The 15,634-nt window shown below is 37.2% G+C and overlaps 1 protein-coding gene across 1 annotated transcript; it reads left to right on the plus strand.

Annotated features, from left to right (window-relative positions):
• The first annotated feature begins 1,921 nt into the window (after positions 1–1,921).
• LOC149827300 (Vacuolar protein sorting-associated protein 26) lies at positions 1,922–15,349 on the plus strand. Its single transcript, XM_090018487.1, has 11 exons — positions 1,922–1,972; positions 2,161–2,253; positions 2,966–3,030; positions 9,674–9,728; positions 11,214–11,303; positions 12,004–12,088; positions 12,228–12,323; positions 13,653–13,837; positions 13,908–13,996; positions 14,828–14,927; positions 15,006–15,349. The coding sequence occupies exons 1-11, from the start codon at positions 1,922–1,924 to the stop codon at positions 15,060–15,062; spliced, it is 966 nt and encodes a 321-aa protein (XP_089874613.1). The 3' UTR covers positions 15,063–15,349.
• The last annotated feature ends 285 nt before the right edge of the window (positions 15,350–15,634 follow it).

Below are 15,634 nucleotides of genomic sequence, written 5' to 3' on the forward strand. Positions count from 1 at the left end.
ATCCCCTGGTTGAAAACTGGCTGAGTACTTTGTAGAGTACTCGGCCGGTGGGCCCGATCACCTACGGAAGCATGTCCCTCTTGATCTGAACCAAATCCAATGAGGTAAGGTTGAACCGGGATCCGAACTATATGCTGTACTATCAGATCTGCTAAAATATGTAAAAAAACAAAGCTATTTGCATGGATCAGATTTTGATCCAAATCCAAATCCAAATCTAATCTGACAAAATGCAAATGGATCAGATTTGGATCCAAACTTGAATCTAATCCGGCTTAAAGTGGTCCGAATTAAAAAACAATCCATTTTGATAGATCTGAATCCGATTTTAATACACATTCAAGTCTTACTTTAATAATCCTAATCTGGAATCTGATCCATTGCACTTGTATTTGGCAACTCGCTATATATTTAGCTGTTTGAGAGCTGTTGTTGGGCAAGGAAATGCCAACTCCAACAGACGGACCCCAAACAGCTTGTACCATTTGGCAAATCAAATGGCTTTGAAATCCTAGATTTGCCAAATCCAGGCTTTGGCATTCCCCAACCCCAAAGAAAAAACTGTTATTTTTTCAAGTTTTGTTTACAGTCTGCTTTATTGTGTCTTTTAAAGATATCATTAAGACCACCGCGGGGTCGCCCATGTGGCCAGTGGGGTGGTTGTGAGGTTGTTGAGACAAAGGCGCGGAATCAAACCCCATTGTCACACAGGTGTGTCAGGTAGCTTTTAAAGGTGAGCCAAGTAAGGCAGGGTGGTCGTGGGGCTCCACACATATAAATAACTCCTCAAATACATTTTTCTTTTTAGGGTTTTTTAAATAAGTTTTCGTATTATTTTTTGTTATATATTTTTTAAATTAGCTTTTTTAAAAAGCGATGAGATTTTCTCAAAAAATAAAAAAAATCTTTCAAAATCTCTCAAAAAATTAACATTTGTGACTAGTTTCCACTTCCACACCCTATCAGGAAGGCATAGAAAATCTCTTACCATGAACATTGTTTATTTAGGCATGGTTCCTTAATTGTCCATTTAATCACTGGACTAGTCTATTTCATTGAATAGCTGATAAGCTATTGGCCCTAGAACAGTTTATAAATGTGCCGAATGAACCAAACAGGGGTAGTTTGGTTTCGGCTCATTTGCAGCTACATGCTGTTAAGTCTTGGCTCGCATGGTTTGAATGAGCCGAGCCTAGCCGAGCAGAGCTCAAGCTCATATATGGTCAGATGAGTCAAGCCCGAACTTGCTCATTTAAATAAAAAAATTAATATTTTTATAAGGTCTCCAGTGGCAATGAAATGTTTAAGCCTTGACCTTATGCAGCATGTCATTGGTAAGCGAACTGAATGAGCCGCGCTTGGTGAGCCGATAACGAGCATGCTCGTTTTTTAAAAAACATTATTTTTAAGTGTTTTCTGAGCTTAATCATATATAAAATATTATGTATAAAAATATATGATATATAAAACAAGCTTTTTTGAGCTGAGCCGAGCTTTCCATGTTCATGTTCGGCTTATTTACCTAAATGAGCTGCCTCATAGCTCGGCTCATCGAGCTTAATTTTCAAGCCGAGCCGAACGGTGAACTGCTCGTCTAATTTTTCATCCCTAATCAGATCCAAAAAAAAAGTTTTCTTTTTAATTGACATATAATATTAGTTATGCTCACCTAATCAAGTCTAGTCTAGATGAGCCGAGCCAAGGCTCACATATGCTACACGAGCTGCTCGTGACTCGGCTCATCGAGGTGGACCTCACGAGTCACGAGCACGCAGACTGCTTCACCTGAGCCGAACCAAGCCGAGCTACAAGCAGCTCGGTTCGTTCACCAGCCCCATTTGGCATCCACCAAGTTCCCCTTGATTTGCAGTTCACAGGTCTCTCTCTCTCTCTCTCTCTCTCTCTCTCTACAAAGGGACTGATGGCTATAGAGCTAAAGCTGTCTCGAGCAGATCGTGTGTATCACCCATCTGTAACCACCCTTCCCCTTTCGTCCTCCATAACCTCCTCTCCTCTTTATTGTTGTAGTATATACTTATGCTCATCAATTCTCCTTTTCTTGTTTCTCTTTCTACCCCTTTGAGAATCATGGCTACAGATTATCGTCTTTCTCTTTTTCCCACCCACCATTCATCGTAAAACGCGTCTACCCATGTGCAGGAAAGCCTTGAAGGGAAGATCATCATCACTTCCTCATCGCCTATCTCCCACCATGGTATCAAGATTACCATCAATGGAATCGTCAACCTACAGGTGGGTTTCCCGCATTTTTCATTTTCTTTTGCTTCTTCCTCCAATACCAATTTCGTCTATATGTGACCATCATCACTTTTATACTACATGGGTGTTGTTATACTATGTTACTTTTGAGAAACGCATTGTTTGTAGCAAAGCAATAGCTCTACCCCTCATTGACGCCACCTGTGTTGAGTTCAACCATGGCCGCAACCATTACTGATGTTGGAGATGCAGTTCTTATATTAAAAGAATACTTCTTTGTTTTACTTGTTTTTATTGTAAAAAACCTGCATATGAGGAAATTATATAGGGAAATTTTGGGCGAAATACATAAGGATGCATTTAAGTAAAAGCACAGGCTTATTTCTTTTTTTTTATTTTACTTCCTACTCACTCTCACTTTTTGCTAGTCGCTTCACGCTTCAAGCTTCATGCATTAAGCATTTCTTAAACAGTTGCTGCTGGTTTCATTCTTCATGCACCGTTTTGTACTCACTTCTTTGGTAACTATGGCCACAACATGGTCTTGGGGGTGTATCATCAGAATTTTGCTGATACATTAGGTTTGCAGCCACTTTGGTCGATTTTGAAAATGGATGGCACATTTGGGGAGTTTCCATTTACCTTGGGGTGAGGGGGGATTGAAGGAAAGAAACTTAATTTGGAAGTGATAACAATGATGATGTAGTGATCATTTCCCATTTGTGTCATGGACTCTTGTTCCTAGGTTCAAAGCGGAGTGGTGGGGGTGATTCAGTCTTTGTATGGTTCAATCAAGCCAATCAAAATCATGTGAGTTTTTCTAGGTTGTGCTGCTTTCAGATGAGTTTTCCTTGCTATATTTATATTTTGATATGGCTTGCACTATTTTGAATTCTGTCTTTTTGTCCTGTTATTGCTTTCGAGGAGGAATTGTTTCTTAATTGATGTCTATTGCATAAGGTTTGTTTGATGTTCATCTTATTATTTTTAAAAAGGGAAATAACCCAAATATCCAAAAATATTAAAAAATCCTAAGTATATCCTCAAATATCTCAAAGTGACTAGCATCCTTTTGTACAAAAATGCTCCATAATTGATGTGTTGAACTACTACCAAATGCTGAAAATCCAACTACAAACTGGCCATTAGTGCTGCAGTATTCACCCTCAGTCACCAGAAAGTAATTTCACTTGCACAGCATTATTTTTACTATTGCTCTTTTTTCGTGCTGGCAATTTTCAGCAGGGTAATAGGTAATGATTCCAAACTTGCTACAGTTTCTGGAATTAACTTTGCACTTGCGTAGTATCATTTTGTCTAGGGCTTGACGTTCAGACATGCAAGTTTCTGGTGAACTTTGGTTAGCCAGATAATGGCTAATAATTACTGCAAATTTGCACTAATATTTTCCAGTTACACAACACAACAGTGTTTTGACTAGGACTTGTTATTCACACAGCAGTTTGGGGTGGGTTTGGTTAGCAGGATACCTGCTAACAATGCCAAATCTGCTAACATTTATGCTAATTGCTAAGTAGTTTCACTTGCATATCAGTGAGTTTCATCTAGTTATCGCCATGCATACTAGCATTTTTTAAAGCTGAAGCACTGCTGAGAAACTTGATTATACAGCATGAATGACTAGCTTCTGGTTTGCTTTTTGATTTTGACAATCAGACGGGAGCAACAAGAGCATTTTTAGCTGAAAAAATACTTTTGGATATTCCAGTCATTTGAAATATGTGTAAATGTATGAGATTTTCTAATTGCTTTTGGATGTGTCATTTTCTCTTGTAAAGTAGCATATGATAGCGATTTTAGTACTTTATATATTGTAGGAAACCCTGACACTCTAGTCATTTTAAAACAAGAACACTAAGTAAATTAACTGAAGGGTCTACTTGCTGGAGATGGTAATAAGGGATGTATCTGTTTTTTATTTTTTGGTCATCATGGTCATATATTGGTTGATTCATCAAGCCTTGATAACTTCTGGTAATGGAAGTTTCAAGTCTTTTTTCATGTGGCATCTTGATGAAAGTATACCCAGTAATGGCAGTATGGCTAGTCAGGGATTGAGAACAATCATTATTCCATGTCAATCATGCCATAGGTATGACTAGGCCCCTATATGGTTATGAAGCAGTGCAGGTTGGGAATGGATAATAAATGTTTTGATTTAGGTCATCTGCATGAGTCAAAATCTTCAAGAAATCAGATACATGTCAATTCTACAAAAGTAAGCTACATAAAGGTTTGCATGTTTTTGTAGTGGTTCTTGTCAGTAGGCCTTAGAAACATATAAGCGCTTCTTTTCTTGAAAAAAACATTAAACTCTATTAATCAAAAGGTACACTAATTATAAAGCTATGAAACATGAACTCTTCTAACAGGGCACCGCAACCGCACCCATGCGGATGCGACATTTGGACATGACTTCCCTTGTGTCAGGTGAAGTCAACCACACTGAGGTTCATTTCTGTCCAAAAGTAGATTCAGTTAACCCTAACCAAGTTCAATTTTATCTATATTATATTATATAAATACATAAATAAACTAGAGTTATCGGAAGCTTCTTAGGTAGGTGGGAAGAACGCTTTCCAAAAACTCACTTCGAAAGTGTGATACTGCTCGTTTTCTGATTATATGCTTCTCACATGCATTGTCCCCTGCATCCCTACATGCTTCTTATATGCTTTTCTCATGCTTCTTATATGCTTTTCTCACATTTCTTTTCATGTTTTTCATGTGCTTCCTCTCATGCTTCCACTCACTTCCCATATGCTTTCTCTAAATTGGTAATCATCATTGTTAGATTTTAACAAAAAATTAATTCTTTTACTGAAAAATCATGAAATATAAAAATAATCAATTTTAGTTTAGTTTTTATTTGTTTCTTGTTCAATTCTTATCTAGTTTTCTTATTGCTTGCTTTTTTTATTCATGTTTCTTTTTCAAATTGAAACTTCGCTTCTCGCTTCCTATACAATTTAAAATGCCTCACTTCTCACTTTCACATCATGTATTGTTTTTCGCTTCCGCTTCCTAATCTAGCAACCTTGAAATGCACACATATGCACGTAGTGTTAACTTAAAAATGTTAAAAATTATAAGTATACCCTCTTCACACCCAAGTCTTTCTAAAGTGCCGCATCGCCGCATCCACACCCGCACCTATGTGACATAGTTACGAAGGGTATAACATGAAAATTCTTGAAAAGATATGTGTACGTGTGTGTTGTGTGTAAGGTTGTCAGACTAGGAAGCGGAAGCATAAAACGATACGGGAAGCGGAAGCGAGAAGCAAGAAGCGATGCATTTTAAAAATATATAGGAAGCGGTAAGCGAAGAATAAAAAAACAGAAATATAAGAATTGAATGAGAATCAAAACAAAACAAAAATAAAAACAAAAATAAAAGTGACTAATATTAAATTTCATGATTTTTAGTGTAAATTAAATTTGTAACAAAATCTAAAAATGATGACTACCAATTTAGCGAAATCACATGGAAGTGAGTGAGAAGAGTTAGAGAAAACACATAAGAAGCATGAAAAGTTAAGAGAACATATAATAAGAATAAATGAAGTGTGTGGAAAGTATAAGAGAAGCATGGGGTAATCGAGGTTCTCATCAAGTTTTGGAAGCTAGGAGTTTCGCGCTTTCGAAGCAAGTTTCCGAGAAGCGAGCTTCCCACCTATCTAAGAAGCTTCCGGTAACTCTGGTTGTGTGTGCATGTGTTGGCACTGCTCGGGATTTTGCAAGTGAAGCAAAATTCTATTGGAAGTGTTTTTACCTATGTCACATGGGTGCGACACGGGTGCGACACAATTTCAAAAAATTTGGACACGGGGACACGGCTATATATATATATATATATATATATATATATATATATATATATATATATATATATATATATATATATATATATATATATATATATATATATATCCAGTGTGTGCATATATATGGATATTGTCCTCTAAAGTTTGGCACCAACATAAGTGTTTTACAAACTTTGCAAATTGTACTTTTTCCCTTGCAGAAAAGGGGGTCCGGGGGCTCTCCCCGGCGCAGGTCCAAAACGAGGACGGACTCAGCATGAGTGTTTTTGTTTTTTGCCCTCAAAATAGATATTTTTGGACTCGGTCAACGTTGACCGAGTCCGACTCATCGTTGACCGAGTCCGGGCCGTGTCCTAAGTTGCACCAGTGTCCGCACCCGTGTCGGGGCGTGTCGACTCGGGTGCGGCGCCTCCCTAGCCGAGTCCGTGTGACTTAGGTTTTTACCTTCCAAGCAATCAAAAGGTGTCAGTAGAGCACCAAATCCTTCTACTTCTTTAGAACCATTTGATTTTCAAACTGCATACAACAAGGAGGAACCGATGGAATAGTTAATATGAGCTAAAAGGCTAAACCATGTCAAAGGTATATGGTTAACAAACAAATACAACAACAACAACAACAACAACTACGCCTTCATCCCAAAACAATTGGGGTCAGCGATATGAACCAAAAAAAGAAATTCATTTTGGGTCTTCCATATGAATCCTTTTCCTCCAATCATTTCTATCCAATGCCATGTCCTCGGTGAGGTTTAAAGCATTCATATCCTTTCCTATCATCTCCATCCAAGTCTTCCTAGGCCTACCCCGACCTCTTTTAACTAATATATTTTCCCATTTCTCCAACCTTCTAACTGGAGCATCATTAGGCCTTCGCCGAATATGTCCAAACCACCGTAAACGATTCTCTCGCATCTTATTTTCAATGGGTGCAACACCTACCTTCTTACGTATCTCCTCGTTCCGAATCTTATCTTTTATTGTATTTCCACACATCCATCTAAGCATCCGCATCTTAGCTACACTCATTTTTTGAATATGATGTCTCTTGGCAGCCCAACATTTCGTACCATATAGTAAAGCGGGCCTAATAGTCGTCCTATAAAACTTTCCCTTCAACCGCAATGGCATTCTACGATCGCACAGCACTCCAGTTGCACTTTTCCATTTCATCCACCCAACCTTTATCCTATGATTTACATCTCCATCAATTTCTCCATACTTTTGAATGATGGATCCCAAATATTTGAAATAATCATTCACCGGTATTTCTTGCTCACCAAGCTTCACTACACTCCCATCACTACTTCGTTGCTTACTAAACCGACATTCCATATATTCAGTCTTAGTCTTACTCTTACTCAACTTAAAACCTCTAGCTTCCAATGTCTGTCTCCATAATTCTAACTTAGCATTAACCCCAGCTCTAGACTCATCAATCAAAACAATATCATCAGCAAACAACATACACCACGGTACATTTTCTTGAATTGATCTCGTAAGCTCATCCATCACTATCGCAAATAGAAAAGGGCTTAAAGCAGATCCTTGATGTAACCCAACCGTTATCGGAAAATTGGTTGTCACCCCTCCACAAGTGCGGACATTGGTTACTACTCCTTCATACATATCTTTAATTATACTAATGTACTTGAGAGAAACACCTTTCTTCATCATTGTCCACCAGAGAACGTCCCTAGGTACTCTATCGTATGCCTTCTCTAAATCAATAAAAACCATATGCAAATCTTTGTTCCTCTCTCTATATCTTTCAATAAGTTGTCTAAGAAGATGTATAGCTTCCATAGTTGATCTTCCAGGCATAAAACCAAATTGATTCTCCAATATCATGACAACCTTCATCAACCTAGACTCAATCACCCTCTCCCAAAGTTTCATAGTATGACTCATGAGTTTTATACCACGATAGTTTGTGCAATCTTGTATATCACCCTTATTCTTATATAAAGGCACCAAAGTACTCTTCCTCCACTCATTAGGCATCTTATTTGTTCGCCAAATCAAGTTAAAAAGATTTGTCAACCATTCTAAACCTTTCTCTCCCAAGCATTTCCAAGCCTCGATAGGTATACCATCTGGGCCAACTGCCCTTCTTGATTTCATTTTCTTCAAAGCCTCTGCAATTTCTTTCTTTTGAATCTTGCGCATGAAGTCACGATTTATCTCATGAAAAGGAATGGAGAAGTCTCCAAGATCTTGAGCATGACTATCATTAAATAGCTTATCAAAATAATCTTTCCATCTCTCCTTAATCTCCTCATCTTTGACTAAAACCCTTTGCGTTTCATCTTTGATACATCTAACCATACCCAAATCCCTCGATTTCCTATCTCTGATCTTTGCATGCCTATAAATATCCTTTTTGCCTTCTTTGGTATCCAACTTGTCATAAACCTTCTTATATACCTTAGCCCTCGTGTTTCGAGCTACTTTTTTAGCTTCCTTCTTTGCTATCATATACTTCTCCAAATTCTCATTATCACGACTCTTACTTAGATTTCTATAACACTCTCTTTTAACCTTAATAGCTAATTTGACATCCTCGTTCCACCATAATGTATCCTTACCTAGTGGTGCACCGCCTTTAGACTCACCCAATACCTCCTTAGCCACTTTTCTCATGCCACCCGCTATCTTATTCCACATTGATTCTGAATCCTCCTCGAAACACCAATCAACTTCCTTAACTACCTGCTCTACAAACATTCCTTGTTTAGCTCCTTTCAGTGCCCACCACTAAACAAGGAATGACCAAAAATGTATAGTTAGCATCTGACACTTTTGATGTCAAATGTAGATTGCACACTGATTCGATAATAAGATGGAAAAAGTGTTAAGTTTGAAACCCAGTTGACCCATGTCTAGGAATGCTTGTTACTAGTATGGGTACGATATGAATACACAATGCCAGTATAGGGCCAGCTCAAAATACCCAGGTAAAATAGGTACTCTTTATATTCATTACTTGCTGATGATGTGTTTGAATGCTCTTGTAGCATGGGTATGTGTTCATATGGCAGATAGTGAGGGAAATTAAGAGATTCCCTATTAAGGAAAATTTGCATGCTTGTAGCTGGAATTGATTTTGCATTGAGGCATTGACTTTTTGTTCACTTAATATCATTCACTAGAGTTGTGTTTTTGTTTGTTAGTAGTTACAAGAGATAGTTTTGATAGGTTGGATCAGAGTTGCTTGGTTGTCTGCTTTGATGTGCAATCCACTGCATCATCCTAACAGTCAGTATCACAGGTGTCATTTTTCTTGCGCATTGTAGCAGGGTCTCTAGGAACTTAGCTACTTGCAGTGCACAACCACAACCTTGGTGATTAGGGGTTGGATCACATTGGCTTTAGTTAGCTTACTCATCCTGATTAGTTTTCTCTATTCATTATACCATGTGAAGACATTTAACATGCTGACAGAGTTCTGGAATCACATCACCTACTTATACTTTCCTGAACTGCATATGCTTCATTTTCTCTTGTTCCTACATCTTAGTCTTATCTGGTTCTAATATTTTTGTTGATTATTAAGATTTGCATTTTTCCTTCTAATCTGATTCCTCGTTATTTTGTTAAAGTACAGGAGTAAATGCATTGATGTAAGTCATTCTGGAAAGCTTAATGCTGGTAAAACAGTGGTAATATATCTGAACTATATAGGAACAATTTTTTGTAAACTTTTTTCATTGAAGGTTAGGATGATCTTTTGTTTATTGTCTTCACATGGCAACATCTTGGACGTGTCAGGTTGTTTGCTGTTAAGCTTCTCCTTTCTATCATTTTCCATCTAATGAGAAAATGAAGAAAACATGATCATTTGAAAAGCTTTAAAGAACGATTGATTGTGTTGGAATCATCTAGTGCCCTCTCTTTTTCTCTTTGCCTTCCTATAACCTGAGTAATCTCAAAGAAGAACAGGCAACATAGACCATTAGATGCAAATTAAGATTGTTTCTAAGAAAGTTGGATCTGTTTCTAGGATCACAAGTTCATTGTCTCTTTTCTTTCTGGATTTTTGTTTAGGAAATTGTTATTAAGAGGAAAATGTATGCAGAGTACATAGGTCCAGCAATAAGGCGGCAGTTCAAACTTCAAACAATGGTTGTCAATGAGACTCAGCAAAGAGTATAGTGGCCTATAAGCAAAGACCCTTGACTTATTAAGAAGGGATAAGGAAACTCCAATGCAAAATATTTCCAGAATAAACAACTAACAGAGATTATGAAAATTTTGTGGGAATAAATGTTGATGAGGGCTTGTATATGTGTTTTTCCTTAATCAAATTGCACCATCATGGCAGGGCTGGCAACAGGCCGGTTTGCCCGGCCTGGTTCCTTGGATAAGTAAGGTCAAGACCGCCCATTAATCTGCCTAGCTGTGACAGGGACAGATGTCTGGTTAATGGCCTGCCCATTAGGCCCATGCATGTGTGTGTGTGCATGCACGTGTCTGTATGTACTTCTATGAAAGTCACCAATATTTCTCATGTTTGAGAATAACACACAATACTTTTGTTTTCGAAAGAAAATGAAAAAAACTGGAAATGTCACGATATTTTCAAAGTGATGCCATGTTGAAGATGTGGTACAATAATATCATGATATTTAGAAAATCCTTGTTTTCTTATTATTTATGTTTCCAAGTATGTTTTTCATTATTATTTTTAATATCAAAGCTTCTCTTACTTTTATTTATATTTTTGTAAGAAAAATGATTACTATATTTTCCTATTTTCAGTATTATTTTATATTTTCATTTTTTAAATGCTGAGAATTTTCCAAAATACTTATTTTTAAATCTCCTAACGAAACACTTTCGAGAAATAATTGAGACCAATGCTTTTGGCTGTAATGCCTATCAATTCATAGCATAATCAAGAAAATATAATGATTTTTTTTCAATGTTTGTTCTAGAGACAGTTGAGGCCAATTTAGTTCTCTTAGCATTAAGTTGATTTTTGTATAATCCAACTGGGTGCAGGCATGCCAAACTTGCCACACTGATGCACATAATGTAACTATATGACTGGCTAAGTTCTATGAGAAACTATGTTAGATTTGCATGATTTAAACAGTATTGGTTGCAGCTTATGTATGCTACTAAAATCTGATAGTCTGCTACAGGTACCATTTACTGTTATGTTAGCCTCACCAGGATCTGACGAATCTGAAAACTTTTTTGAGACCTTCCATGGGGCAAATATTAGCATCCAGGTACTTCTTTTTACTTTTTGGGAAATTCTCAAAATGACCTGACTTTTGGCAATAATGAGAATCAAACCTAGGGTTTTTTTATTGTCAAAAATGTACCCTAAACTTGTCTTCAGTTAGGTTAAACAGGTTTTTCGATATTCACTGAACAGGTGATAGAATGTTACATTTTCCCCCTCTGTATCCAAGGATTTCCTCCTCCTTCACACTGTTTAATCCCTACATGTGAAACTGTGATGCTGGAACATTATTTCATTCATTTGATGCTAGAAGTAACTTACATTGGCGTCAGTTAACCCTGATTTTTTTTATTCAAGGATAAAATGGTCACTTCATCATAAATTTACTGGATAGCTTTTTGAAAGTCTGGGTCCTTTTAATTCGCCAAGAAAAATTTAGGTGCCTTTTTCAGGACGTGAGTTACATACAAAAGAAAAAAATTTGCCCCTTTGGAAATCAATGAAATCATTATTCTTTTTTTTTATTGACAGGAAGTTGCTAGTTTCTCCTGTTGTGCTTTTTTATTTTCTCCTTACCTTTGGCTGGTTGTGTGCCCATTCTCATGCAAGAAACTGTAGAACAGGCGTGACTGCTATTATTGATAGTGTTATGTTTTCTGCTTGTTCTCAATCTATGCAGTTTCATATTTAACCTCTGAAGTATTATTGGTTTGTGTTGAAAAGTCTGACACTTCCCATGGTAGTATTTAATAACTGCAGACGTAATCAAAGGATATCTGCATAAATCATTATCTGCTACCATGGAATTCATTATTGAAAGTGACCCAGGTAAAAGATCATGACTATTTGTGTATAAAGTTATCATAAGGGAGTGATTAGTGAAATATCTCGCTTGTCTTATCTCTTTTTGTCTGATTTCGTTGCCTTCACTTTTAACTTTTCTGTTGTTTCATTACTTTCATTCCAGCTAAACTCATGGGGGTAGCACCTTATCCTGACATGGTCAGCTTTTACATTACTCAAGATACTCAGGGACACCAAATAATGCCAGAATTATTATCAGGTCAGCTTGCTGTTTTCTTTTGGATATTGCCATCTCAGCTTTTTAACTATCAATAGATTGATTGGTAAAAAATTGAATTATGTTCTCGGAATTTCTTTTCTTTTGCATGTTAATGGAACTCACCAAAACTGGTATTTGCAATGGAGATGTCGGTACACTAATTTATGCAGCTTTTTGTAATGAAGCTACTGATTTAAGCAATGATAATTGAATATTCCTCATGAAGTGCATGACTCATTTAGACGGTGCCACATCTGATGCTACAGCAGGACAGGTTTGAGGTCTTTCCAGCTCAAACATCCAGTTCTGTGGGTGAACTAGGAAGCTTGTTCTCTTATATCACAGATTTTTCAACAATAATATCTATCGTGATTATTTCTCTCTCTTCAACCTCGTAGCCAAGTGCAAGTGAAAACCCTCTACACTCATCCATTCAAACCAAGTTTGAAGTCCAATTACTGGGGAAAAGGAAAGGAGTTTGAAGTCCAAGTCTTGGGAATTCATTTTCAGTTTTTTCCCAACTCAACAATTCTCAGTAGAAGGTATTCATTCTTCTACCAATTCTATCACCTAATATGATGAAGCACACAGTCCTTTCCTTTCCAACATCTCATGTCTCATGGCATACGAGTTTTGGAGTATATCAAAATGGTTTCTGTCATAATATCCCTCCTATTCTTTTGGAAAATGCACTTCTTTGTTGTCTGAATATAAGCATGCCATTGATTAAATTGTTCTGCCCACATCTTTTCTTTGAGAATTTTGAATTTTCTGCATGCTTCACTATGATGGTGCTTAACTCACCTTCAAGTTGAACGGATCTTAACACCTTGTCTTCAGTTCTCATCTAGGTATAACCAAGTCCTACTTTGGGTTATTGTGTTGCCTTGACGGATTTGGATAGGGCTCAGACTGGCACTGAGACTCCAAATCTTTTCCTTTTGCATAATACCATTACTGGATTTACTGTTTACTTGTATGAGTATTGGATTTTGGATATTGGACTGATTTGGTTTGGAAATCTCTTTCTTGGTCAGCTTTTTATATAATGGATGAGGTATTCTCTTCCTAACCTGACTAAGCAGACAGAGATCCTTGAGATATCCAATGCAAACTATACCATTTGCATTAGTTACAAATGTTCTTTCATGTTAATTTGCACGGCATAGCTGGAAAACATGTGAAACAAATAATATAGGTTGCATGAGTATGTGACAAGCACACAAAAGGAGCATGAACGCATTATGTAAATAACGTCAGTTTGTTAGTTCTACAGCAGTGTCCAAGTATTCTGTGGATGCTGATTTTTCACTGGATGTGGTTGTTCAGGTGGATTTCGTGTTTCTGGAAAAATGGTGACCCAATGCTCCTTGTCAAATCCTTTAACTGGAGATCTAACAGTTGAAGCATCTGCTGTCCCAATACACTCCATTGATATTCAGTTGATTCGTCTGGAGACAATCCTTGTCGGTGATAAATTTATAAGTGAGACTTCTGTCATTCAGACTACACAGGTAATCAGAATCTTTCCCGATGGAAGTTTTGTTGAAATTGTGATCACATGCTCTTTTTTCACTGTCATAGGTGGCAGATGGAGATGTGTGTCGATCAATGATGCTTCCCATCTACATCATAATTCCTCGGCTAATGACATGTCCCACTGTTTCAGCTGGGTAGGTTGCTGCAACTTCTTTAGGATTTTACTGTCTTTAGTTTCTTATTGAGCTTGCATTTTTCTGCATGCTTTTTTGGGGATTGGGGTGTTTTTATGATGGAAGAAATTCAAAATATGTTTGTTTTTGGGTTTCCCGAAGCCAATCCTCTCACAATTTTTTGGTTTCAAGACTGGAAACTTCGCTTTTTTTGTCAAATCAGATTGTTTGTTTGTTTGCAGTAGGTTGGAAAAGGAGTTTGGTATTAAAAATCAAATGTGTGGCATTTTTTTCCTCATTTATTCTGCCATATGGTTATTTGCAGCGCTGAGGATCTATTTGTTCATTGTAATTATCTGAGGCTCTCCTGGAAGTTGACCCTACAGGGATCTAGTGCGTTGGAGCAAGGGAATTCTTGATGTCTATTCCTTAGGAGACATTTATATGATCATCTCAACAACTTCTAAGTCCCACCTTAACTTCCAATTCCCTTCCTCCCAGAAGGCCACCAAAGTGTTATTGACTCCAAAACCCTTGTCAATGCCCCAAGCTTCTCAAAACCACTCCTGTCAAAGACAGCCTAATGTCATTTTCGTTCTAGGGGTTCTCTTTCTTTTCAGCACTCTTGTCCTAATCTTGATATATTGCAAGGAACTTGCTAGTATCATCTAAATATAGTTTATCATGATAATTAAATGGTTTCATGTATTAGTTTCAGAGTTGGTGCAATTTAACTAAATCAAATTACTCGTCTCATACTTCCTGTGATTTCATTTTGTGGTCTGCTATCTCAAATGCCGTTAGAACATGACGACACCCATTTTTGTTTTTGTTTTCAACTTTCACATGCAGACCATTTTCAATAGAGTTTCAAGTCTCTATAGTCATCACTTTCCGCTCAGAGTTGCTAAAACTACATGCCAAGGCTGACCAGAAGACTCCCAAACCATGGGTAAGATTGTATTGGAAATGCATATATTGGCCACTTTCTCTCATATATATTGTAACATTTGATCCTTTGAATTTTCAGTTAGCGATCCAGACGCTTCCCTTGAGATTGATAAGAATCAAGGAAAGGACCACTTGAAAATAAAACCATGAATAGATGGTATTGCCCAAGATACACACTTCCTAGAAACCAGTCTTCTACTCAACACTGTGCCATGACTAAGGCTTCTGATGCACGAACCATATGTAGCATCAATGCGATTGTTTCTCAACTGAAAACAGAAAGTGCAAGCAGTGTAAAAAGATTTCCTGCCACAGTTTACTCCCCAAGAAAATTCTTCTATACTTAGTAATCAATAACTAGTTTTTGAGCATTTTACAGAAGCATATTTATTAATGCATAATTAAACTGGGTTGCATGGTCTCATTTTCAGTATTGTAGCTGACAAACTGCTTGTGGATTCTTAGGTTATTTCATTCGGGCAATAATGTCAAGTGAATGTAGGGAATATAATGAGCACAAATGGCCTGGACCGAACAAAGTGTGATTAATGATGGTACTAGCAATACCCAAGTTAAAGCATGCTCACGTTTATGGTAGGAATGATGACCCTATCACACAGATGCTTCATTTTGACTGTTCTGTATCCCTTTATATGTCAGTCATATTGGAAATTTTATAAAAATGGGTGTATTCATGTGACATAGCTC

This window comes from Nuphar pumila, chromosome 10 (genome assembly GCF_984573655.1).
Source record: "Nuphar pumila chromosome 10, dmNupPumi1.hap1.1, whole genome shotgun sequence".
Taxonomy (NCBI): domain Eukaryota; kingdom Viridiplantae; phylum Streptophyta; class Magnoliopsida; order Nymphaeales; family Nymphaeaceae; genus Nuphar; species Nuphar pumila.